The 27,915-nt window shown below is 35.7% G+C and overlaps 1 protein-coding gene and 1 long non-coding RNA gene across 4 annotated transcripts; one reads left to right on the forward strand and one right to left on the reverse strand.

Annotated features, from left to right (window-relative positions):
• Positions 1 to 3,549: 3,549 nt before the first annotated feature.
• On the reverse strand, positions 3,550 to 8,486 carry LOC113092171 (uncharacterized). The gene is made up of 3 exons (XR_003287530.1): positions 8,338 to 8,486; positions 4,415 to 4,509; positions 3,550 to 4,162 (listed from the first exon to the last, which is right to left on the reverse strand). It is a non-coding gene; the product is annotated as an uncharacterized LOC113092171 (long non-coding RNA).
• An 8,874-nt stretch (positions 8,487 to 17,360) lies between these two features.
• Positions 17,361 to 25,838, forward strand: LOC113092167 (uncharacterized). Of its 3 annotated transcripts, XM_026257783.1 has the most exons (8): positions 19,098 to 19,608; positions 19,760 to 19,802; positions 20,873 to 21,202; positions 21,279 to 21,602; positions 23,373 to 23,504; positions 23,878 to 24,174; positions 24,632 to 24,919; positions 25,259 to 25,838. In XM_026257783.1, exons 1-8 carry the CDS (start codon positions 19,606 to 19,608, stop codon positions 25,312 to 25,314), a joined length of 1,473 nt encoding a protein of 490 aa, XP_026113568.1. In that variant the 5' UTR covers positions 19,098 to 19,605; the 3' UTR covers positions 25,315 to 25,838. The 3 variants fall into 3 exon arrangements, with proteins under 3 accessions (XP_026113569.1, XP_026113568.1, XP_026113567.1); XM_026257784.1 differs by lacking the exons at positions 19,098 to 19,608; positions 19,760 to 19,802 and adding an exon at positions 17,361 to 17,676; XM_026257782.1 differs by having other exon boundaries at positions 19,098 to 19,802.
• The last annotated feature ends 2,077 nt before the right edge of the window (positions 25,839 to 27,915 follow it).

Below are 27,915 nucleotides of genomic sequence, written 5' to 3' on the forward strand. Positions count from 1 at the left end.
TAAGGCATAAGACATTTCTATTATTCAACTAATGCAGTATACAAGTAAAAAATTGAGCAAATCTATTTAAAATCTCAAACGTTTGTTAGATTAGGCATATTAAGTGCAAATAAGTTAAGAAAAGCAATTGTAATGTCAAAGTTAACCACTAGATGACTGTAGTATCCTGAGTAAATATATATGAAAACCTTTCAAACGTAATAACTTTTATTCGGTTTTGCATTTGGATATATATTTTAGACATTAACAAAGACTACATAAAAACATACAAACAAACAAGTAAATTTCACTTTTTTTTCCAGATGGCAGTGGCATGGATGGCAACGGAGATGAGCTGCTACGGATTCAGTTATTGGACACTGGTACAGTGTGTGTTTGTGTCTGTGTGTTTGTGTGTAAAGTTTCATTTGATTTAATTTTTTAATGTAGGACTATCTTAAACTAAAGATAATATAGCATTTTATTATCGTCAGAAATTAGCTGTTTATATACGAATGCATTATTCTGTGTATTTACTTTTCTATTGCAGATGAGTTAGAGAGAGCAGGCAAGCAGCTAGGCACAGAAGGCAGTTTGAAAGAAGATGATTTAGGGACTTTGGAATAAGGAATTAAACAAGTTAATTAAAATTATTAACAGAATTGTTGCTGTGATCAGCTTTCTAGGGAAGTAGGATATTTATTTTCGTGGACATGAAGAAGCAGACTCTAGTGGAAATCAGGGGAACTTATTGGAGTTAATGAAGCTCCGGCATCAATTTGATCCCTTCCTTCAAATCAGCTGCAATCCAGCAGATGAATCTCTAAATCTCATTAAAACAAGTTACAATATCCATCTTTGTCCAGAGGAAATTCTGGTAGCAAAACAGTTCCTGGCAAAAAAGAAGAGGGTGCTGTCTCTGACATGCCTGGTGCTTAAATTTCTTGATCGCGACATGTTTCCAACCCTAAGCTTGGTATTTCAAGCAGTTCTTACAATACCTGTCAGCAGTTCCAGCTGTGAGCGGTCATTTAGTGCATTTCTGTCGTCTACATACATGGCTTAGGTGAACAATGGGCCAGAGGAGACTCTATCAATTTGAAAAAGTAAAACAATCTTGAAGTAGCAGTGTTTGGAGTGTGTGTCGAGTCGTGTTCTCATGACAGTGACGGTCCAAACGATTAGAAGTGCTGCAGCAATGGATGTGGACATCACTGTATGGCTTTATCTAAAGATGTGATACTAATGCATTGGCCTGCTTTTCTTCCATTACAGTGACCTTGGATAAGGTGTGTGCCACTGCTGCTGACTGTCCAGGTGGTCAGAAGTGCTGCAGAAATAAATGTAGACTTGAATGTACACCTCTATATGACGTATGTTATATTGATGCACCACACACACAGTTTCTTAAGTATTTTATCATTTCTTCTTGGCATGGACCTGAATTTGGCCCATAGCATCATTTCAAGCACATTTATTTTCAATATAAAAAATAATGAATATAACTCTATTTAAAAATAAAGCTTGTTCTTGCTTTGAGTGTTTTGTGCTGTGTGTCTGAGATTTGACGGCCACTAAATGGACAGATTAAATCTGACTAAATCTGACTATCTGTATCCTTGCAGTGGTCCTGATCCATAACTGACTGAAGTGCTGAGATCTCATCCATGATGATCAATGTCCCATCAGACAGAAGAGCTGCCCAACCACCTGTGATCATGTAACAGCTAACCATGTCAATTTAGCCATCAGGAATAAGTCTACGATTTGGTGGATGTGTTTTCTTTTTTTCTTTTCTTTTTTTCCTCCATGCTATACAGAGTTGTTAACTGTAAATGTCTTTTACATTCATAAAGATCTGAGTTTAGTAAAACTTCTGTGTGTTTGTGGTTGGGGTGTGTGGCATGGATGTATCTAATGCAAATGAAAGTCAGTCTCCAGTTGACTGGCAGAGATGATAAAAGGTGATTGTGATGCCAATAATACCCTGTGTGAGAGTGCTTTCACTGAATTTAATGGGACTATAGTTGAGGAAATTATGGGTAAAATAGGATTAGTTTGTTTTAACAATGGTAGCAGTACAAGAATGGATGTAGTGGATAATTTTAACTGCTGTATTTTTCAGTTTGCTTGGTTTTTATTTTGTGTTTATGTAACTCATGTATTATTGCAAATCAGTTTTTACCATGAAGATTAGATGCTGACATGCCAATAACAATAAAGGACTACTACTACTGGATGTAATGGTCAGAATCATCTGTTTTTGTTCAAAAGAGGTTATTCTCTCTATAGGTATTTTCTAGATATACATCTATATATCTATATGATTTTATGTTTACTCTCATTGTTAAACTGCATGTTATTTTCAGCTATTGAAGAAGAAAAAAAGCTGATGCTTAAACTTTGAAGATGGAAAAGAATATTGTTAGGGTTCGTTAGGTCTGTGTATTACTAATAATCTGTAGATACAATATGTATCACAATACATGGGTTATGATACAGTATATTGCAATATGTGATGATACTGTAAGAAAGGTGAAACATTGCGATATTTCTCTGCTTGTTTTTTTTTATTTTAAGGAGGGGGTCTAATTTTAGATGAAAAAAAAATACTGTCAGGAATACACAACCATATGCATAAAACCTGAACAGAAACTTTATTTAATCAAACCGGTGTGCATATATATATATATATATATATATATATATATATATATATATATATATATATGCTTGCATACCCCACCCCAGTGACGGATTACCGTACAGGCTACCTGCCGGGCACTTGTTCAGAATGGGGCCCAGCCAAAATGACCCCCCCCACACACACACACACATTCCAACCGTGCCCCCTCAGGAACTTAAGCAAAGTGGATTTTATATATACTTTACTTTTTTCTCTTTATATATATATGATCGGCACGGCATCAGCTTTTTTTTTGGCTGGTGCTGATCTAACCAATTGATATAACCAATCACAAGATTCTGTTGAGTTTATGAATGAAATGGCCACGTTTGTGGGTGGAGCTGGTGGAGCCTCAATAGCCTCTGCCAACAAGACATTAAAAAGTAAGTGTAAATAAGCACTTATTTTATAAAAATGATTAATAAAATGTAAAAAAAATCTAAAATCCACTTTGCATAAAATCCTGAGGGGCCACAGTTGAAACCGCATTCCTGGAGGAGCAGTATTTCGGCTGTGCCCCACTTTGGTCTAATGCCATGGACAAGTGCCCGGTAGCCGTGCATTAATCCGTCCCCGGATATAATATATATATTATTCATAAATATTATATATACTTTACTTTTTTCTCTTTATTTATTGCACAAATTAGTGATTACTGATATATAAGTGAATGCAGATGACACTGTTTTGTGTTCAGGTTTTATGCATATGGTGGTATATTCCACCATTCATCAGCTTTTTTTTCTTCTTTAATAGTGAAAATAACATGCAGATTAACAATGAGAGTAAACATAAAATCATATAGATATATAGATGTATATCTAGAAATACGTATAGTGAGAATAATCTCTTTTGAACAAAAACAGATGATTCTGACCATTACATCCAGTAGTAGTAGTCCTTTATTGTTATTGGCATGTCAGCATCTAATCTTCATGGTAAAAACTGATTTGCAATAATACATGAGTTACATAAACACAAAATAAAAACCAAGAAAACTGAAAAATACAGCAGTTACAATTATCCACTACATCCAGTCTTGTACTGCTACCATTGATACGACAAACTAATCCCATTTTACCCATTATTTCCTCAACTATAGTCCCATTAAATTCAGTGAAAGCACTCTCACACAGGGTATTATTGGCATCACAATCACCTTTTATCATCTCTGCCAGTCAACTGGAGACTGCCTTTCATTTGCATTAGATACATCCATGCCACACACCCCAACCACATACACACAGAAGTTTTACTAAACTCAGATCTTTATGAATGTAAAAGACATTTACAGTTAACAACTCTGTATAGCATGGAGGAAAAAAAGAAAAGAAAAAAGAAAGCACAACCACCAAATCGTAGACTTATTCCTGATGGCTAAATTGACATGGTTAGCTGCTACATGGTCACAGGTGGTTGGGCAGCTCTTCTGTCTGACGGGACATTGATCATCATGGATGAGATCTCAGCACTTCAGTCAGTTATGGATCAGGACCACTGCAAGGATACAGATAGTCAGATTTAGTCAGATTTAGTCTGTCCATTTAGTGGCCGTCAAATCTCAGACACACAGCACAAAACACTCAAAGCAAGAACAAGCTTTATTTTAAAATAGAGTTATATACATTAGTTTTTATTTTGAAAATAAATGTGCTTTAAATGATGCTATGGGCCAAATTCAGGTCCATGCCAAGGAGAAATGATAAAATACTTAAGAAACTTTGTCTGTGGTGCATCAATGTAACTTACGTCAAATAGAGGTGTACATTCACGTGTACATATATTTCTGCAGCACATCAAACCTAGACAGTCACTTTGATTGGCACACACCTTATCCAAGGTCACTGTAATGGAAGAAAAGCAGGCCAATGCATTAGTATCACATCTTAGATAAAGCCATACAGTGATGTCCACATCCATTGCTGCAGCACTTCGCATCATTTGGACCGTCACTGTCATGAGAACACGACTCGACACACACTCCAAACACTGCTACTTCAAGATTGTTTTACTTTTTCAATTGATAGAAAGCCAAATGATTGAGTCTCGTCTGGCCCATTGTTCACCTAAGCCATGTATGTAGACGACAGAAATGCACTAAATGACCGCTCACAGCTGGAACTGCTGACAGGTATTGTAAGAACTGCTTGAAATACCGAGCTCAGGGTTGGAAACATGTCGCGATCAAAAAGTTTGTAAGCACTGGCCATGTCAGAGACAGCACCCTCTTTCTTCTTTTTTTGCCAGGAACTCTTACCTGTTACTTGCTACCAGAATTTCAGCTTTGCAAAGAACAAAAGGTGGATTTTGTAATGTGTTGGAATGGGGTTTAGAGATTCCTCACTAAGAAAGTCATCAGCTGATGGATTGAAAGCTTGAATGCCCTTCATGAGCTTCACTAGAAAATCTGTTGCTCAGCTCACTTATCATGCGGTCAAGACATGGATACGAAAGATGATGTTTAAGTTGGTTGCCAGTGGAATCCATTGCGTAATCATCCATCCCTGTCTGCTTACGGCGGGGACCAGACAGGATCTCTGAGATGTTATTGGACTCGCAAATTACTTTTCTCTCTTTGTAGAGTTGTTTTGCTGTTTCTTCACTGCTCTGCATTAAGGTCAGTATGTATGCATGTATGTATATATATTTACTTGTTTGTTTGTATGTATTTATGTAGTCTTTGATAATGTCTAAATATATATATCCAAATGCAAAACCCGAATAAAAGTAATTATGTTTGAAAGGTTTTCATATATGTCAGGGGTTTTCATAATCAAAGACACTGGACCTCAGATTTGACTAAACATTTGTTAGCCTACTTTTATCAACTGTTAAATTCTAAATCTGAATAATAACATTTAATATTTAACGTTTTGTGAATGAATCATTTGTTTTAAATCCACTGCTTTATTTGTTAAAGATTCAGTTTGTAATTGTAATTTGTATTTTTCCAAGCATATTTTATAATATATAATCCTGTTTATTATTTGATTATTTAAATCTCCTGTTTAAAAAGACGCACTAGTTGCATATCATTATACGCGATCTATATAGGCTATCCATTTATAATACACATTTAACGTACTTACAGTGTTCAGGAGTGCTCAAAAGGGGGTTAAGTACTGAATTTTGAATGCATTTCTTCATGTAAACTCAGAGATGTGGATTCGGATGGCAATTAAATTACCACACGACGTCGGTGTTTGTCAAGAAACCGTAGGTAATTTTGCCGGGGATTTCATACAATTTTTGCCAAATCGTACGTATTTTACGAGTTGCACAATTCGTATGAATTTGTACGAATGACCTACACCTAACCCCTCCCCTAAACCTAAACGTTACACAAATTTTATAAAATCATACGAGTGAGGTTGTACAAATTCGTACGAATAAGCCACCTCGTAAAATACGTAGGGTAGAGTGGGGGAAAACGCCCCCATGGGGTAAAACGCCCCCCACCTGTTTTTCCTAAAATAACCACTAGAGGGAGTCAATATACATTTCCACTGTTGCTATGCACTGCGTTTGACTACGGGGATAAACAAATCTCCTTGGAGAAGCTGACACCAGCGACGTATTTGAAGAGAAGAGGATTACATGGTTAGCGCTATAATTTTCAGATATTAGTAAACAAGTGTTTAAGAGAATATTGTTCTGCAGGATATCACAGTGATATATGATAGATGAATAGTGAACTATGTAGTTTGAGAAGATATGCTATTTATAAGGAATATAATTATATTAAAAAAATTAAAAATTTTTTGAAAAAGTCATAGGTTGTGGGGTATAACGCCCCCTACGCTGAGGGGTAAAACACCCCCCAGATGGCATAGTTTCTCTCCATCATAATTACTATGATAACATATTTCTTTCTATCAAATCCTTTGTTTTACACTTAATGCAGTATAACTAGGTGGTAAAATCAAAATATTTGAACAAAAGAAAAAAAAAATACCTCAAGTGAGCATTAGGCTAGCTTGATAGCACAGTTAGCTCAGTGATGGAAGGTGGTTAGGTGACCCAATGATAAAACATAGTGTCTTTTAATGCATTTATTGAATGTATGTCACTACATAAATATACAAATTTATAAGTTTAATATTTATTTATGTTTTCTGTTTTTCTTGGTGATAGTGGTGAACAAATACATCAATTATCAATCCCCTTAAAGGCCTAGTGTAGAAATCTCAACCTCATATATGTATTTTTTCTCTCCATATAGATGCGGACATATAAAAGAAAACGTAACCGTGGTGCTTATACAGAGCAAGCTATACAAAATGCCATCAGAGCGATTTACTTTTAGAGATTAAAAATTAGTCTGTTCATTTTGCTGTTGATCTATGAAGCAAACTGGTTTGTAAGAAAGGGGGCATTTTACCCCACCTTGGGGGGCGTTTTACCCCACCGCTGGGGCAAAACGCCCCCTTTGTACAAAAAATATTTTCAGCCAAAAACTAATTAATTATGAAGGCTGAGCAATTTTAATATTTGGTGAATAATTCCTGCCATAGTCACTCAAAACCAGGATGGCAATTCTAGTCACATTTATGTTTTGTTTCACTATGATGTCACATTTTCCTTAAGGGGGGCGTTTTCCCCCACTCTACCCTATGAATTGGTCGTGAGATAGCGTTGAAATCACTTACCTCCCCCCTGAGAAACAATTACTATCTGAATAGGGCGAGCGCTGGGGTTTACTGTAAGTACTTTTACAGTTGAACAGTTTTCAGTTTATCAAAAAAAAAAAAAAAAAAGAAAGGAACTTGTGAAATATTATGGTACTGCATCAAAATGGCAAAATGCAGTGTCATCAGTTTAGCGAAAAAACAACACCCAACGTCTTACAGGCCGTTTACACATGGTGTCTTTCGTAATATTTTGAAAATAGGAGCATTTTCGTGAATTCAAAATTTTATGTCAGAATGGCTTTTACACACACAAACGTTCTGCATGTGTTTTATGAATGAGGCCCTGTGTTCATATATAAACTCCTGTTATATAGTCAAATAATTAGGTATAGGTGCCATATAATACCAAAATGAGCACCATTTTTGTTGAAGAAATATGGCACCTCTGAATCTATTTGACAAAGATGCTACAGTATATAGCACCTATATATATATATATATATATATATATATATATATATATATATATATATATATATATATATAAATCACATTTTAAGCATTTTCATACACACACAAAAAGAAAAAATTAATCAAAGTAAGTTTGTAGCAAAACAGACAGAACACATTAAAACCATGCGATCAGACTATTTGAACAAGTGGCTTGTTAAGTAGTACTTCATTAACGTTATAAGTTATAATTAGCCCCCATGCTAAATTGAATAGAATTGTTAAACAAATCATTTAGAAAATTCAACAAAGACTTCAGTAGTGATGGCATACATGCCTAGTTTGTCTTCATAACACGGAGCGGGTTGTTTTACTGTAAATAAATAAATAAATGAATAAACAATGCCCATTTTCAACATTGTGTTTAGATATAAACTTTTTAGGCTAGTTAAATGACACCAACATACCAAGTCTAACTTCAGCTGGACATCTGCCTACTATTTTTTGTTCTGACATGTGCCTAAAGTCATATTTTGTATGTGCAGCCTACTCATTTTCATATTTTCTTCTAATGAAGTTAAAAGATTTCACCTGTGGTTAGACTTCTGGCATCTGTTGTGTTCAAGAATACAGAGAGACACAACAAAACAATGATCAACGCGCAGCACACTCGAGCTGTCATCTTCTCGACCTGCAGTCTCACAATGGACTGAATTGGTGCATCAGGAGGCTTTTAAAGCTCTTCATGAAACCGCATTTTTAAAGATCCAAGGTCTGGCGCAACTCCAGCCCTGAAACTCCCCTGCCTGAGGCTATCCATAATCTTGAAGACCCTGAGTAACTTGTTCAGGTGTGTTTATTTATGGGTTAAGTGGACTCCCAAAATAGATTCGGTCTGCTCCATTTACTCTTGGTAATTTTTATAAAGTGGTGTTTATGACACTTTATAGATGAGCAGCACACATTGTTTAATCCATATCTTATATTCATTTTTATTTATTTGACTTTTCACTTCACTTTCCACTGTGCCTATTAAAACATTTGACTTTAGAATGTTTTCTAAAAGTTCAGTGTGATATTTACATTTAGCTGACGCGTTTACCCAAAGCGACTTACAATTGCTATATATGTCAGAGGTCGCAAGCCTCTGGAGCAACTAGGGGTTAAGTGTCTTGCTCAGGGACACATTGGTGTCTCACAGTGGATTCGAACTCGGGTCTCTCACACCAAAGGCATGCGTATTCTCCACTGCGCCAACCATATACTGGTCTTGGGCATTAAAATCATGGACTGAAAATAGGCCCCACTTCAGCCCTGTTTCTAAGCATAAGGTATTTCATAATAAATTAACATCATAATTTATTTTCAGTGGTGGACGAAGTACACAAATCAAGTACTTGAGTAAAGTACAGATACGTATAATAAAATATTACTCCAGTAAAAGTAAAAGAACTCCTTTTTCAATTTTACTCAAGTGAAAGTACAAAAGTACTAAATTTTTTATGTACTTAAGTAAAAAAAGTACTGAAAGATAGATGTTTGCAATTTTATATAGGCTAATTTAATTTTATATTAGCACATTTTTTAAAAAAAAATTTATAATCCTACTGCTCAAAATACCTGGGATTTTCCCCAAAATAACCACTATATGGAGTCAAGATATATTTTTGTTGTTGATATGGACTACGTTTACGAGAGTAATGTTCACTGTGAAGCTTACACTGTGATGTACCTGAGAGAAAACAGAGATGACCATCTGATTTTCACCAGTAAGAACAAAGTATTTTAAAGTTTGTTGTTTTACAGAACATCACAGTTATATATGACATGATAATAAGGCCTGAAGATTTTAAGGAAAATATAATTATATTTTCATAATGATTTTTTTTCCTTCTCAAACCTTGTCTGGGGTGTAAAAACACCACTGGCCAAACGGCCATACTAATTACTGTAGTTACCATGTTCTGAACATCACATCCTTTCTTTTCTCCCCAGATGTAATCTATATATATATATATATATATAGGTGGTTGAATAAAAATATTTGGACATTATTTATAAAAATGACCTCAAGTTAGCACCAGCAAGCTTGTTAGCTAGACAGTTAACATCAGCTAACAATATTTACTTATTTTCAGCACGGTTATGAATAACGTCCTTAATAACAATGGATGAAAAGTTTAGAGCTCTACTGATGATTAAGTCTAGAGTGTGTCCACCTTTGTGTGTGGGTCCATGTACATGCTGAATCGACAAGTAAAAAAAAGCCTCAAGTCCAAATATTAATTTATGACCAATTAACTGTTTGACAAACACTTCCTGCTTCGATGTCCAGATCTGAATTAAAAAAAAATCTCAAACATGCTCCGATGTCCCGATCTGAATCAACCGAGTCGCGACCAGGCTCCGAAGTGCCGATCTGAATCAACCGAGTCGCGAACAGGCTCCGAAGTGGCGATCTGAATCTACCGAGTCGCGAACAGGCTCCGAAGTGCCGATCTGAATCAACCGAGTCGCGAACAGGTTCCGAAGTGCCGATCTGAATCAACCGAGTCGCGAACAGGCTCCGAAGTGGCGATCTGAATCAACCGAGTCGCGAACAGGTTCCGAAGTGCCGATCTGAATCAACCGAGTCGCGAACAGGCTCCGAAGTGCCGATCTGAATCAACCGAGTCGCGAACATGATCCGAAGTCCCGATCTGAATCAACCGAGTCGCGAACAGGCTCCGAAGTGCCGATCTGAATCAACCGAGTCGCGAACAGGCTCCGAAGTGGCGATCTGAATCAACCGAGTCGCGAACAGGCTCCGAAGTGCCGATCTGAATCAACGGAGTCGCGAACAGGCTCCGAAGTGCCGATCTGAATCAACGGAGTCGCGAACAGGCTCCGAAGTGCCGATCTGAATCAACCGAGTCGCGAACAGGCTCCGAAGTGCCGATCTGAATCAACCGAGTCGCGAACAGGCTCCGAAGTGCCGATCTGAATCAACCGAGTCGCGAACAGGCTCCGAATTGCCGATCTGAAAACTTCGACCAAAGAAAAAACTCAATTTCTCTAATAACTCTATACTATAATAACTCTACAAATCTATGAAAGACTCAGATCACGTGTCTAAAAATAAATCGCTATAGTAAAAGATAAATAATAAGAGGAGTGAAGTTTCCTACCGTTCTGCTGTGTTTGGTCCTCACGCGCGTCTGACGCTCTGCGGCGTGTCTCCGCCACTCACACGCGCGTTTACAGCGCTAAATTAATCATCTTTTGCCAATTATTATACATTTACTTCATTGTCAGCTCCAGGTACTTCATTTATTATTGTTCATTGAACTGTTTGAAACAAAAAAAAGGTTGTATTTCAGTAATAATTCTAAATTATCAAAATAAAATATATAAAATAATGGTTTCTATTTTAATATTCTTTAAAATATAATCTATTTCTGTGATGTGCAGCTGTATTTTCAGCATCATGAAAATATGATGATTTATTATTAGAACTATTAATAGTTGTGCTAGCAAATATTATTTTGGAATCTGTGATCTGTGAAAGTGTTTTAAAGTTTGTGGTTTTACAGAACATCACAGTTATATATGACATGATAATAAGGCCTGAAGTTAGGGAGAACATTTTAAGGAAAATATAAATATATTTTCATAATGATTTTTTCCTTCTCAAACCTTGTCTGTGGTGTAAAAACACCCCTGGCCAAACGGGGTGCATCTCTTCCCCTCTTTGATAATTACTAGTTACCATGTTCTGAACATCACATCCTTTCTTTTGTCCCTAGATGTAATCTATATACATATATATAGGTGGTTGAACAAAAAATATTTGGACATTATTTATAAAAATTACCTCAAGTTAGCACCAGCTTGTTAGCTAGACATTTAGCATCAGCTACAATATTTACTTATTTTCAGTACTGTTATGAATAAACATTCATGTCTGTCTAACGTTACTCGTCTAGTTAATCCAAACAATATACATATGTACAACGTTACTGTTAATACACAATATAAAAACAGATGTCATGGTAGCATTTTAATAAAACTGTTAATATTACGGTAGCGGGGAATTTGGACATGCATGAGTTATTTTATTTTATCTGTGTTAGTTTAAGGTTATTTTATTTTATTTTTTAACCTAAAACACAGAGACGCTGATTGATGTGTCTGCATGTCAGCATTTCAGTGGGCTTAAACAGATCACTCTTTACAGCTGATTTAGTTCCCAAACAACTGACAATTTTGACCTAAATATGATTTTCAGTTACAATAATTAATCCTAAATTTCGACATTAATAACTTACTTTTAGCAACATCAGACGCACGCGCACTCACAAGATCTCCCGCTTCTTACTTCTGTAGACTCGCACTTAACGGTTCATTTGAATCAGTGAGTGGTCGACTCCTGAACAGCTGCAATCGGATCATTCTAATTCGTAAACGAATCGTTTGGTGCGATTCGCGATCCGATTAAAGTTTATTTTGAAAAGACTCAGTTCGTTCATGATGAATCAGACACCGCTTCTGCGTGTCGGAGCACGTGATATTTTATAGGGAGTAACGATATGTTTTATGAAATGTAGTGAAGTTAAAATTACGATCTTATGCTTTGGAATGTAGTGAAGTAAAAGTAAAAGTTACTCAAAATAAAACTACTCCAGTAAAGTAGCTACAGATACTTGAAAAATTTACTTAAGTACAGTAACGAAGTAAAGCTACTCCGTTACTGTCCACCACTGTTTATTTTTGTGCTAGAACGGGCAAATATATAAAAAAAGGTCATTTTCCCTCTCCAGCCTAATACTATATATTTTTACCATACAATCTCTATTGTGTTCCTGCTGAAAGGAGGCTCAAAACGCTCCCCAGATAGCAAGAAATCATTGAAACATATTAAGTCAATGTTAATGCACAAATGCTAATTGCATTGAATTAATATTACAAGAAAAGTGATGTTGGTTCATTTTTGCATCCAAAGTTAATTCAGAAACAAGGTTGTGATTTCAACAGAATATTGAATCAGTGATGCTCAGTCTACAGCACTGTTGAATCAGCATTGAAATGAACAAATTAATATTGTGATGTTCATTAAACATCACTGTTTCCTGAATCAATATTTAATTAAAAAAATAATAATATTGCTGGATCAATGTGTTGACTCTAAAACACTGAAAATACAATTAACTGAAATGTCAAAATAAAAGAGTGTTGCCATCTGATGTACCAAGTTAATGTTGAAACAACATTAATATTTCAGCTACACTACACATGAACAAATCCCTAATTTCAAAGTTTGGGAAAACCTTTTAAAATAAAGATGACACCTGAACACACCTGACATCATAAACATTGCTTCCCAAATTGTATATACAAACCCTGAAAGCACCTTTAGCCTACTTCTGCAGAAACACACTTTGCCATTAAGGGGCAATATTTGCCCCATGGGACTGAATCTTCATTTTTATCATTTGTATAATTAGGCTACCTTATTAATTGTGTTTGTGTTATCTTTTAAGTCAAATACTTAAATTTAAGCCAATTACTAAAATCGATCAAATATAGACTTTTACCAATAACAACAAACTCTTTAAAGTGGTATATACTTTAAAAAACAAACAGGGACTCATTTGGCTTCTATAATCTTACAAAATTGTTTGTTAATTATTGCTCTTAATATTGTAATAATGACTACTAATGTCGATTACGAGAATATAAAAAAAAACAGTCTATGCTTGGACAAACACCACATCATATTCTGTCTTCAGACAAACATGTCAGCTTATGATGTTAGTTTATCACACAAATTATAGTAACTTTCATTACAACCAGTGAAGCTGGCTATGAAGCGAAATTAATCTCTTCCATTGTATCTGCAGTTTGTTGTTTATGATGAAAATATTCACAGTAATGCAGAAATCATGCATGCACGTGACAAAGCTCAACAAAAACTTGCGTTTTCTTTTGTGGGAAAAAGCTTTTTTTAAAAATATGTTTTTAATTGTCTGTTATAAGTGTTGTGGTATGAGAGTGATTTCTTTGAGGGTTTTTTTAGTGGTAAGCGCTGATCTTGAAAAACTGTGATATCTTAACCTCTCTCTCTGATTCTGAAAGGCCGGTGTCCTGAGTCTCGCAGCAACCAGTTTGACCACACCAGTCTGAAGTAATCTAGTAATCCTGAAGATCTCGATTTGCTGGTTCAGGTGTGTTTAGATTGGGGTTAGAACAAAACGCTGCAGGTGACCCTCCAGGAGCTGAATCTACCTATAATATTGTGCAACATATTTATTATTTAACTTAAATATTGTTGCACTTTTGTTGGTTTGATTGCTTCTCTCGTCCTCATTTGTAAGTCACTTTGGATAAAAGGGAGTCAGACTGCACTGTTTGACCTATAGTTTTTCGATTCACTAAGAAGAACCGATTCTCTTAAATCATTCGTTCAGGAATTGGACTAATGGACTGATTGGAAAGCAGCTATCGTTTAGTTTGTGTGGAAAAAAAAGAGTTGTCAAATAGTTATCTTTGTAGAAACATTTCAAAAGACATATGTCTCATATAGCATATTGGCAAATAAACCAAATATTTAACAGAAATTATATCATATTAAACAAATGGTTTAAAGTGCAGTGGTGGCTGGATGCTGCACAGGTGTAAGGAGGTATGGGCGAAGAGGATATCCTCTGTCTCCAAGCAGCCAGCTATCACCAAAGCCATGCACCCTCTTCAGCCAACCAAACTTTGAACTTTGAACTTTGAAGGCAAAGGCCTGGTTGATGCACATCTATACCATCAAGGACCCTTCCATTGCAACAGGCCTCAGGATGGCCAAAACGTTCTCTTCCACTGTAGGGAGAGGACGAACTGAATTGATACCCCATCAGTCTTGTTTGCTTCCCTCGCAAAGTCCCTTCACTTATTCCTGACTTATTCTGGGCTTTCTTCGTATCCTTATCCAGCATAATTTATTTTTTGAGTGATTTCTGCCCAGATTTGATTTTTGTCAGCATTTGTAATGCAGTTTTTCAGCTTTGAAAATAGCTGGGCTTTATTATTTTCCACCTCCTCCAAAAGAACTGCAATTTCATGCTTTGAAAATTGGGGTTTTGGTGTAATTTTCATTAACACGTCAGAATGGCAAGGAGACTTGAATAGGAAAAATTTAGCAAAATAAGCAACAGATGTCCACAACAGTATCATACATCACAGTTTTTTTTCAAAACCCATCTTTTTCCAATTGGTTAAGTAGCCTATCAATATTAAATAAGAAATAGTATTTATATGAAATTGTGAAATTATTGACATTGGGGTCAGAAAAGACACTTCCCTTGCTTAGCTAAATAACATTAGCTAAGATTGCATAGCTAACATAAACAATTATAGGTAATTTTTAGGTAATTAAAAATTAATTAATTATAGGTAATTCTGATTATGTGATTCTCCATTATGTTTTGTTGCCTTGAGGACTCATGATCTCTAGAGAAGCACTTCTCTGTCACATATCTGCTGTGCGTTCTCTGTTCCTGTTAAATCATAGAAGAAAATGCATGCAAATTCACCCAGTCCTCAAGCACAAACAGGTCATGCTGTATACAGTATCTGTAAATACAATGTAAGTTTTGATAAAAGCATTTTTACTGGACTTAACTAGAATATGTTGTCAATTATCACGCACCCACAAGCGGTAACATGAATCAACACCATGTTTGGCCCAAAACTGATTCAGTGTCTCCTTAAACTAAAAACCTGTTCACAACAAGAACGATGATATTGATAACTAAATGACTGTCCATTTACCAATCAACGACAATGTTATGCTTATTCAGCTTTTAAGTGCTTTTTAAATGCTTGAGCTCTTTACAGGTGTGTGGATTGTGATTGCATTATGCATTAACAGTGGTTTTTAGCTTCTGCACTTTAACAAAAGCTACTGACATGCCTGAACACATTCAAGAGAGTTCTGTTCTTATAAATAAACGTTTGACGTGACATACCTGAAGTCGGCTGATAGAGTTGGCAATGAAAACACACACACACAAAAAATATACATGGTCTCATGGACGTGTTTTAATTTGTATTTAAATCTATATAGCTGATGTTTTCTTTAATATGAATGTCTAATGAATTGTAGTTAAACAAGACTTTATAAAAGATGAATAACAATAAAAGTTCAGTTTGTGTTTTCTTCAACATTCACTTTCATGTGCAAACAGAAGTGAAACATAAAACACTCATCTGTGGATCAGAGCTGCTTTAACTTCATTTAGTACTTCAATAGTTTCTTCTTCAAAATTTAGTTTCTTAATCACAGCAGTTGTTATTGTTATTTTTATTATGTATAACAATAATTGTTTAGACCTGAGATGCTTGTTGTGTTTCCATTCATACATTTAACACACACATTGGTATCTTAAAGTAATTTTGAAATGAATCGAACAATGTAAAGTATTACAACGGCAAAGATATTATTCAAACGAAGGGCTAATTATACTGTAATTCTCTTACCGTAGACTCTGAGTAGAAACTCATGTAGCTTTAAAAAGCTGATGCGGTACTGAACTGATTTGTTCCTCTCCAGTAATGTGTCTTCAGTATTTATTTCATGTGTAAACAGAAGTAAAATATAAACCACGATCTGTGGACCAGTTACAGTTACTGACTGGATCATGGACAATTGTACACTGAGAAAATTAAATGAGCTTAAATGCATGTTGAATATTATAACATTGATTTTAATCTGTGTGAATGATGATCAGCTTTATAAAAAGAAGAATGTCCTTCATATAAATGAACTAACAGGCAGACAAAATAATATTAATTCTTGTGATTTCAAAGCAGAATTTTCAGCATAATTACTCCAGTCTTCAGAGTTTCACATGAACTTTCAGTGATCATTCTAATATGCTTATTTGCTGTCCAAGAAACATATTTGTTGTTGCTATTATTATTATTATTATCAATATTTAAAACAGTCAAGTACATCAGGATTATTTGATGAATAGAAAAATCAAAAGAACAGCATTTATTGAAAATAAAACCCTTCTGTAACAATAAGATGCTTTAAATTGATCAAAAGTGACGATGAAGACATTTATAAAGTTACGAAAGATTTCTATTTCAGATAAATACTGCTTTAATGATTTTTCCATTCATGAAAGAAACTAAATCTGTTTTCAACATTATAATAATAAAAATAATTTATTATAATTTTTTTGAGCAGCAAATCAAAATATTAGAATTAGAAGCATCATGTGACACTGAAATAATAATGAACTAGATTAATAATGCTGATAATTCAGCTTTGAAATCACAGGAATAAATTACATTTTAATGAAACTATTTCACAATATTACTGTTTTTGCTTTATTTTGGATCAAATAAGGCTTGGTGAGCAGGCGAGACTTCTTTAAAAAACATTAAAAAATCTTACTGATCAAAACATTTTGATTGGTAGTGTATTAAAACACAATTTCAAAAGTGCCTAAATATCAAAATTAGTACAATATATCTGTTGAAAAAGTCAAATGAGCCAACGCCTTTGACCAAGTTCAATAAGGGGCGGGGCTATTACATGCATGCGGATACGCCCACTCGGATGCTGATTGGTCTGTCTGCAGCAGGCGAGTGCTCTGCTCTGCTCGTCACTGTCTTTCAAAGATAAATGCACTGCTTAAGTGTCATTCACATATTTTAGAAAAGTCGCGATTCTTAGTTGTCTCTCCGTTAGTTTAGTGTGTTTTGTGAGTCATTGCAGTCACCTGTGTGCGGCTCATGAATGACGAGCTCAGTGGGGATTAGAGGAACCGAATTATATCTTGCCTAAATCTTCATCGATTATCTGTATTAGCAACATAAGGAATCTACACAGCTCTACAAAAACAAACAAACAGAGAATGTTACTACAGTATCTTTTCTTAATATTTTTGGATGGTAAGTGGATTTCTTTCTATTAAATTTAAACTACTTTTGGTTTCGTTTTAGACATCAATGCAAGCAACCTTACGCATTTCACCATCAACAGCTTCTAAAATGTATTACATATGTTAATGTGCACATCCTGTGTTCTGCAACAAGACGAAGCAGGACATGTGGTTTTTGACTTCCCCCTCAAAATTGCAAGTTTACATCCAAGAATTCTGACTTTTAGTTTTTCTTAAAATGTACAAGTTATACATTTGAATTAAAGAAATAAAGCCAGAATTGTGAAATTGTTTAATATAGGATTGCAAGAAATAAAATTAGAATTTTAAAACAACTCACAATTCAGAATTTTTCCTCATAATTGAAAGTTTAAATCTCACAATTCTGACTTCTTTTCCCAGAATTGCAAGATATCATGATACAAACTACGGTGGCCGAGAGAGATCAACGTGCTGCAATTTAAGAAAACACATGCAAATAGAAAAAACACCAGCAAAAAAAAAAACATCTTCATCAGTTTGACAACACAAGTGTTGCAAATCCTCACAACACATGCATATAACGAAACGCGCTGCATATCCTCAAAACACATGTAAATTAAGAAACGCTACAAATCATCACAACACATGCATTAACGAAAACACGCTGCAAATCCTTACAACACATGCATTAATGAAATGTGCTGCAAATCCTCACAATACATGCAAATTAAGAAATGCAGCAAATCTTTAAAACACTTGCATCAATTAAATGCGCTGCAAATCCTCACAAACACATGCATATAACGAAACGCACTGCAAATCCTCACAACACATGCAAATTAACAAACGTGCTGCAAATAGCACTGACCACAATGGAAATGTTTCAAGGAGACCCCAAAAAGTGTCAGACCCGGCTGGGATTTGCTTATCGTGCAGTGGTTACTGGTCAGTGGAGTTGTTGGTGAACTGAAAGATGAGTTTTTTTGTTTCTGTTTTTTTTAAACACCCTGATTGCATGATTCCTTTATCTTTTGGATATTATTAGCCTAAATAAGCAGAATAATTACATGATTAAATGTAAAACGTTACTTAAGATGGCTAACTTTAATATCCTCAGCTAAATATAATTTCAAGGTTAATGAAAATAAATTTGCAAAGCTTCATTAATTGTTTCTTAATGTGCTTGTGTTGTGAGGATTCGCAGCACGTTTCGTTATATGTATGTGTTGTGAGGATTTGCAGATGTTTTCTTAATTTGCTGGTGTTTTCTTAAGTTGCAGCGTGTTTAGCTCTCTCAGCCACCGTAATAAACTTGCAATTGTATGAAATATAAAGTCAGAATTTTTGCAAAAACTTGCCTTTCTGACTTCTTTTCACAGAACTGCAGAATATAATCTCACAATTGTGAGTTATAAAGTCAGAATTGCAAAATAAAAATGTGCAATTGTGAAAAATAGTCCAAATTTTTTGACAAATTCGCAATTCTGACTAGTTATTGCGAGTTTATACCATGCAGTTCTGAGAAAAAAAGCCAGAGAAGTGTGTGGAAATACATTAGAATTGTGAGATGACTGTGAGACAACTGTGAGTGAAAAGAACAAAAACAGAATTGTGCGATAAAAACTTGAAACAAGCTTTCATAGGCTTAGGTTTCCTTAACAATGTTACGCTTTAAGTTAACAGTCTTTTTCTCCATTAAAAGACAGTTGATCTGATAAGTGAAATAAGAAATTTCCAAATTTAGGTTAACATACACTATGTTTACATCTGTGCTAGAAAAAAACACAGTTCAGTCAGTGTCAAAGGTTACAGTGATATTTAGCTCATGTAAAGTAAACACAGTATCTGCCACATTGAAGACTACCACGGTGGAGATTAGAGAAACCAAATTATATCTTGCCTAAACCTTCATTGATTATTTGAATGTAACTACAGTATCTTTTCTCATTGCTTTTGGATGGTAAGTGGATTTCTGTCTTTGACTTTTAAACAACTTTTGATTTGTTTTAGACATCAATGCAAGTACTGTTATGCATTCCAGTCACTTAGCCACTGTCAACATCTGCTAAAATTTCTTACATATGTTCACGCACACATCCTGTGTTATGCAGCAAGACGCAGCAGAAAATGTTTCATGTGGTTTAAAGTACCAAGGTAAACAGAGAACCAAATTTACTATATCCTACCTACATTTTATTGGCGCATACTATATACAGTCGAACAGATGATTCTGAAATTTGTATGCAATTGTGTTCAAATAAATAAACAAAACAAAAAACTCAAGAAAATGTGGAATGTGTCTGTATTAATACATTAGGTTTAATCATGCATATACTGCAGGCAATATTAGCAGTGGAGAGGTGTCCAGGGTGGCACCAACTAACTATTTAAAAAAAATTATATATTTTTTCATTTGTTGCTGATTGACATTTTACTTCACATTTTGTTTAAGTAATCTTGACATGCAGCTGTGATAATGTATATCCTATGATGAATAGTAGTACACTGCAAGATACAGAAGATTAAGTATTAAGCAAAATAATCTTAAATGGAAAGTAGAGAGAGCACCACTTTCATTAAAGTACATTATATTTACCCCAAATTGTTTAATTTACATAATGTCTTCAGCATAGATGAGTATGTATAGATAATTTTCAGTTCTGTGGACTGACTAAAGTCTATGCATCAACTCGAATTAATTTTTAATCACAATTGAAAAATTATGTCTCACAATTCTGACTTTCTTTCTTATAATTTCAAGATATTAACTTGCAACTGCAAGATATAAACTGCCAATTGTATGAAATAAAGTAAATTTTCCGTTACAGTCACAATTCTGACTTCTTTTCTCAGAACTGCAGGATATATACTCACAAGTTATAAAGTCAGAATTGCACAATAAGAACTTGCAATTGTGAAAAATAAAGAATTTTGAGACAAACTCGCAATTCTGACCTTTTCACAGAAGATATAAACTTGAAATAGAGTGCTATTGTGAATTGCAGGATATAGGCCTGACCTCACAATCTTACCCTTCAGAATTGGTCAGAATTGTGAATTATATCATTAAACTGTGAGAAAAGAAGTCAGAATTGTGTAATATTTTTTTATTAATTGCCCAGAACAAGCTTCAAAAGGCTTAGGTTTCCTAGGAGTTTCTTAGGTTACCAGATCAATATCTATATCAATATCTATATCTATAATTGTTCATTTCTGTTCTGCAGGTGTGTTTGGTGCAGAAACAGATGAGACCGTGTCAGTGATGGAGGGAGATTCTGTTACTCTGCACACAAATCTCACTGAAATACTGAACGATGATACTATACTGTGGCTGTTTGGACCTAAAGACTCCATCATATCTCAAATAACAAGAAAGAGTGATCTGACTTCATTTTATGTTACCGAAGATGAGCGATTCAGAGGCCGATTGCAGGTGGATCAACAGACTGGAACTCTCACCATCAGAAAGACCAGAATCAAACACTCAGGCCAATATAAACTCTCCATCTCTAGAAGACAGACTACGATCAAGATATTTAATGTTGCGGTCATTGGTTAGTCACTTGCTGTAAAACTGTACTGTAAAAGGAGTGTTAAAATATTCCAGCTGTGATTTTATTTGTTTTTCAGATGTGGTTGGTGAGACGGATGGAGTGAAGTCGGTGTCAGTGATGGAGGGAGATTCTGTCACTCTACAGTATGATGTTTCTGAAGTACAGAGAGATGATCTGATTGTGTGGAGGTTTGGAGATAAAGGCCTCCTCCTGGCTAAGATTGATGTGGAATCAAACAACATCTCATTAAATGATGCTGATGAGAGATTCAGAGACCGACTGAAGCTCAGTGAATCTAGATCCCTAACTATCAAGAACACCAGAACCACAGACTCTGGACTTTATGAAGTACAGATCAGAGGCAGCGAGAGCTCGCAGCGATTCCTTCTTTCTGTCAGTGGTGAGTCTTTATAAAGCAAACATTTCAAAGTATTGGCAGACTTTAGTAAGGTCAGCATTTGAATACTTGGACCGATTAGGAATACTTGGTGTTTGATTAACTTAATCAACTGTTATATGGTTACAGATACAAATAATTGACAGAACTGGGTGATAAGATGATATGATGTTTTTCGAATGTAAATACCGTATTTTCCAGACTATAAGTCACACTTTTTTTCATAGTTTGGCTGGTCCTGCGACTTATAGTCAGGTGCGACTTATTTATCAAAATTAATTTGACATGAACCAAGAGAAATGAACTAACAGAAAACATTACCGTCTACAGCTGCAAGAGGGCGCTCTATGCTGCCAGAGATGCTGCTCAGTGCTCCTGTAGTCTACACTAAGCAGCATATAGCGCCCTCTCGCGGCTGTAGACGGTAATGTTTTCTCTTGGTTCTTGGGTCTAAATGAATGCAACTGAGGCCGGTGACACACTGGATGCATGGTGTCTCTGCTGCGTGCCAGAAGCGTGGTGGCTGCTTCGCGATTTCTGTGTCTTTACACACCACAAGCGTGCCTGCACGCGGCGCTGGTGCGCTGCTGCTGCTGTAGGTGACGTAGAGGGAGGCCGCCGAAAATCCAGGCTATTGTCTTCATGACAACATCAACTTTTTTTTTACACGCCTACTGATAGTACACCGTCAACAGTATTGACAGCAAAATAGAGTTTGTTTGACAGGTGCAATATTTGAAAATCTATAATAATATATTTTATTTTTTAAATTACATTTATATCTGAATTTATGCCAACCTATAGACTTTCAAATATCAAAATGTCATGAATTAATATGTATTTGTGTACAAAATTACATATAAACATATTTTCCTAGTATATTTTGCCTTGAAATGCTTCCAACACGCGCGTGTGTCGCGTGAAAAATAGGCGTCGGTTCTATTTCTAGCATGCACGCGTTTTCCGCGCGGCTCGAGCTGCGCCTGAGATGCGCGTCTCACGCAGGCAGTCTGCAAGCTCTAACCTGTTAACATGGGAGCCGAATTAAAAACAGACACGCCACACAGCTGAGACGCTTGTGCCATGCATCCAGTGTGTCGCTGGCCTTATAGTCCAGTGCGACTTATATATGTTTCTTTCCTCGTCATGATGTATTTATGGACTGATGCGACTTATACTCAAGTGCGACTTATAGTCCGAAAAATACGGTAGTTTAAATCTTACAAAAGTTTTCAGTCGATTTCAGTGTTGTTATTGTTAAATAAGCCTCGAATGATTACAACTTTTTTTTTTGTAGTTGAAATAAAGATGAAATAAAATAAATGATATACATTTAATGAAAAATAAATCAGTACAGTATTCACTCAGAAATTGCTAGTAAATTTCACAAGCACTTACAAAAAATGGCAAATAGCATAATTGAATTAAAATTTGGAAAAACTTAAAATAAACTAACCTTTTTTTTTACAGCTTTTACAACAGTGTAGCTGAAATAAATACATTAAGTTTATATTTAAGTCCTAAAATGACTTCTGAGGTTAAAATATTTAAAAGCTATATTAAAAAAGCATAAAACAAATTGACTAAAAACATAAACTGAAATGTAAATTTTAATTATAAAAATAAAATGTTTCACTGACCCCGGATGACCTAATTTGCCTATTTATTCATGATCTTTTCAGTGTTTTCATATAATCACAATCATTGTATGAAAATCAGAATAAGTAAGAGCTTTATTGCCAAGTATGTTCACCCACACAAATCTGTCTTTAGCTATTCCAGATTCAACTCAGTCTACAGGTTTTACAACAGGGATTGTTTTAGCTATTCTACTTGCGGCTGCAGTTGTAGCTGCTGTTGTGATTCACTATCGGCGCAAGATCTCTGATCTAGAAAAACAAATGGGTGAGTATTAGAGCTGATACAGAAAGATGAACAATTAAACAAAGAGTGTATGACTTCTGCATACACATGGTTTCATGTGGCTCTAAACTTGGCTGTCATTTTTATTTTAATAAAAATTCCTGCACAATTTACACACAAATATTAGCTTTATTGAATGATCGATTAATTGTCGATAAGAGATATAAATAATTGGATGAACAGATCATTTGATTTTAAAAGCGACTTAAGACTGGTTTTGTGCTCTAGGTCACATATTTAATACACACGTTTAAGAACAACAGTTAAACAGAAATGCATCTTGTGTCACAAAGTAAAAATGATGTAAAATCTCTCTGTAAGTTTAGCTTGATTTCATGAACACATTTCACTGCAGAACCAATCGAAGTGTCAGATGGAGATTCTGTCACTCTGGAGACTAAAACTGTCCTAAATAAAGATGATAAGGTACAGTGGTATTATCACGATGAAAACGATCTTATTGCTGAAATCAGTCGAGGGACCAAAAGGACATTTGATGGTTTTGATGAAAGATTCAGAAGCAAACTGGTGCTGGATAAGACTGGAAATCTCACCATCAATAACACCATGACCATTCACTCTGGACTCTATATATTAAAAATAAGCAGCAAAGGCAAAATAATCAACAGGAGATTCATTGTTACTGTCAAAAGTAAGTAGATCTATGATACTGGGCTGCATGATCAGATTAGATAATTTAAATTTAAGACAAAGTGAAATGAAATTGAATGACTTCAGATAAATAAGGTTATGTGCTGTACTGTGTAGCAAATTATTTTTTTGCATTCATTTGAAAGTGTCCTGTGACATCCAATGACATGATTTATATACATTTAAATATTGAATATAAGTTCACACATATTCCACACATCACATTTCTTACAGCAGTAAACATTTTATACAGTTTTTTTTACCTCTCTTTTAAACCAATATTAAGAGAAAGAGATTTTCTTTGACCATCAGTGAATACTCATCAGGATGAGATTGTCAAAGATAAGATTATCAAAACAAAATGAAGTAATCTACGAATATGCCAAACTGAGTTGGAAACTGAACTAATTAGTATTTTTCTCTCCCGTATTTCTGTTTCTGTGTGTTTTGACATTTAGTGAAGATAGTGTCAGTAAAGAAGGGAGGTTCTGTCTCTCTAAAGACTGGAACTAAAATACAGAAATCTGATGAGATACTGTGGACGTTTGGAGCTGAAAACTGTCTTGTTGTTAGAGATAATCCAGGAACGCCTATTGGTAAGAGATTCACAGGCAGACTGGAGCTGGACAAGAAGACTGGATCTCTGACCATCAGAAACATAGAAACCGCAGACTCTGGACATTTTAAACTACAGATCATCAACAGTGAAAAGACCACATTCAGGAGATTCAATGTGTCTGTCACTGGTGAGTAGAACAATATATATTTCAAAAGCTAAATATTTATTTACACGATACACTAAAATCTAAAATCTAAAGACTAAAATCTTCCCTTCTAAAAACATTCCCCTCCATCTACTTCATCCTCTCAAGCCAACACTAAAATGAAAAAGTCTCAATCAATTTTGTAAATAATAGACCCAAGATATTTTCTGGCGCTCACTGAAACTTGGTTTTTGTCTTTCTGGGATTTTCAGTATAATTAGGAGCTCTCATGTTCTTTGTGATTGTGTAGATTGATGTACGAGCAAAATTGTTTCTTTCTCTCTTTTCAGTTTCTGTGATTGTCTCTGTATTTTCTTTCAGAATCCATAGGAAAACAAGTAAATGAATCAGCAGCTGTAGAGATGCCACTGTTGTAACCATGAGGATGTGGATGGAGTGGATGGGTGATAAGTTCTGCCCACCAATATTAATTAATGTGACATCATCAGCATTTGTGCTCAATAACATTTTTCTGATTTTAGAAAAAGGAAAAATGAACCAGTGTGTTGTTGAGCCGTTAAACTTTTTTTAGGTGACAGGAAATGTGCACGAAACTCTTTCATAACCAACTAAACAACTGGATACACATCCCACTTAGTTTCTTCGATGGGACATAATGCAAACTATTTCAGCCAATCTCATGTTAATCTTGAGTACCTATATAGTATTGTAGCATCCTTTATATCACTTTCAAAGTCTTTATTTTTATCAGATTAAAAAAAAAATGTGTGTCATGGGCAGAGCTAAAGAGTCACGAGCGCATTCATGTTTTTAAATACTCATATGCTGATTGCCACAGCTGATTGTCTTTGTACAGAACAACCTCCTGGACAGCAACCAATCTGGCTTCAAAAGTGGCCACTCAACTGAGACTGCCCTGCTCTCGGTTACTGAAGCCCTGCGACTAGCAAGAACAGCTTCAAAATCCTCAGTACTCATCTTACTGGATCTATCTGCTGCTTTTGACACCATTATTCACCAGATTCTCCCGTCCACCCTCAGAAAGATGGGAATCTCTGGAACTGCACTCCTGTGGGTTAAGTCCTACCTCTCTGACAGATCCTTTAGTGTGTCTTGGAGGGGTAATGTTTCTAAGTCATAACAACTTGGTACTGGGGTTCCTCAAGGCTCAGTACTTGAACCACTTCTCTTCTCCATCTACATGACATCATTAGGATCTGTCATTCAGAAGCATGGCTTTTCTTATAACTGCTACGCTAATGACACCCAACTCTACTTCTCATTCCAGCCTGATGACCCGACGGTAGCTGCTTGCATTTCAGCCTGTCTGAGTGACATCTCTAGCTGGATGAATGACCATCACCTTCAGCTTAACCTTACGAAGACAGAACTCCTGGTGATTCCAGCTAACCCATTGATTCATCAAAACTTCTCTATACAGCTGGGTTCATCAACTGTTACTCCATCGAGAACAGCCAGAAACCTAGGAGTTGTGATGGATCATCAGTTAAGCTTCACTGACCACATTGCTACAACGACCCGGTCCTGCAGGTTTGCCTTATACAACATTAGGAAGATTAGACCCTTCCTGTCAGAGCAAGCCACCCAACTTCTTGTCCAAGCTCTTGTTCTCTCCAGACTGGACTATTGTAATGCTCTCCTGGCTCTTCCTGCATATACTGTCAAGCCTCTGCAAATGATCCAGAATGCAGCAGCGAGGGTTGTCTTCAATGAGCCAAAAAAAGGTCATTTTACTCCTCTCCTCATCAGGTTACACTGGCTACCAGTAGCCGCTCGCATCAAATTCAAGGTACTGATGCTTGCCTACAAGACGACCACTGGCACGGCACCAACATACCTAAACTCACTAGTTCAATCTTATGTGCCCTCCAGAAGTTTGCGCTCTGCAAGTGAACAACGCCTTGTGGTGCCATCCCAAAGACGTTCAAAATCACTCTCACTGACCTTTTCCTGGACTGTGCCCAGCTGGTGGAATGACCTCCCAATCTCAATTCGTACTGCTGAGTCTTTACTCATTTTCCAGAAACATCTTAAGATTCATCTTTTTCGACAGCACTTAACCAGCTAATATTAAAACTTTTCCTTTTCTTGTCTTTTCATTTATTAAAAAAAAAAAAAAAAAAACCTGGCTATGTGTTCTGTACTACACTAACTGAGACTTGTCATGGCACTTGTTTACTGTTGTTGTTCCCTTGTTGACCTGACTGCTTCTATTGTTCTCATTTGTAAGTCGCTTTGGATAAAAGTGTCTGCTAAATGATTAAATGCAAATGTTAAATGTAATATCTAAAGAGATATTCTTTATCAAAGTTAAGACTGCTATGCCCCCCTAAAACATATTCATACACGGGTAAAACATGTTCAAACTCATCTCTACATCATGATGTGGAAATATTTGCATAATTCCGCCTAAATGTTCACACAAAGAAAGAAGGCATGGTTTCTGTAGCTGCAGTTAGTGTTGAAGCAGTCATGTCAGGGAAATGCTGTGTGTATCTAGACGATAGCAAAAGCACGTTATTTGAATAACGTATATTTAAATTCAGCCCGGGACTTTAAGACGGAGAGGCCTTTTACGCGAGTGCCCTTGGTGCACGAGCAGGATTTTTTGCAGTTATTTTCATTCTAATAGTGTTTTTATGGTATAAAGACAATCAGATTACGCTGAAGACCTTCAAGAAACTTTAGGATAACACCTGCCTCCTCAGGTTGTATAAGCAAGTCCACTGCACTTAACACAACCAGGTCAGCAAAACCTAATCTCAAACACATAAGTCACACAGTATACTGCGAACTACCAGCATGTCATGTGTACAGTCAGTCGGAGTGATAAAATAGTTACAAATACTCACACCCACTCATACTCAAAAACTACAATGCAGTCCCATACAATAGAGATTGTGTGTGTGTACTCACTTTCAACTCTCCCTGCCTCAGCTTCCCCTGTGCTGGACCCTGTCTCTGCTTACTGATTGTACAGCTACATAACATATGCA

This window comes from Carassius auratus, unplaced genomic scaffold (genome assembly GCF_003368295.1).
Source record: "Carassius auratus strain Wakin unplaced genomic scaffold, ASM336829v1 scaf_tig00214501, whole genome shotgun sequence".
Lineage (NCBI taxonomy): Eukaryota > Metazoa > Chordata > Actinopteri > Cypriniformes > Cyprinidae > Carassius > Carassius auratus.

What these genes read in the sequence shown, in the direction of transcription:
- LOC113092167 (XM_026257782.1), top strand. Translation starts at nt 19,730, where the DNA reads ATGTTCACGCACACATCCTGTGTTATGCAGCAAGACGCAGCAGAAAAT. An exon ending in ATTCCTTCTTTCTGTCAGTG is followed by an intron (nt 21,603 to 23,372) that starts GTGAGTCTTTAT and finishes ATCTGTCTTTAG; the next exon opens with CTATTCCAGATTCAACTCAG. An exon ending in TGATCTAGAAAAACAAATGG is followed by an intron (nt 23,505 to 23,877) that starts GTGAGTATTAGA and finishes ATTTCACTGCAG; the next exon opens with AACCAATCGAAGTGTCAGAT.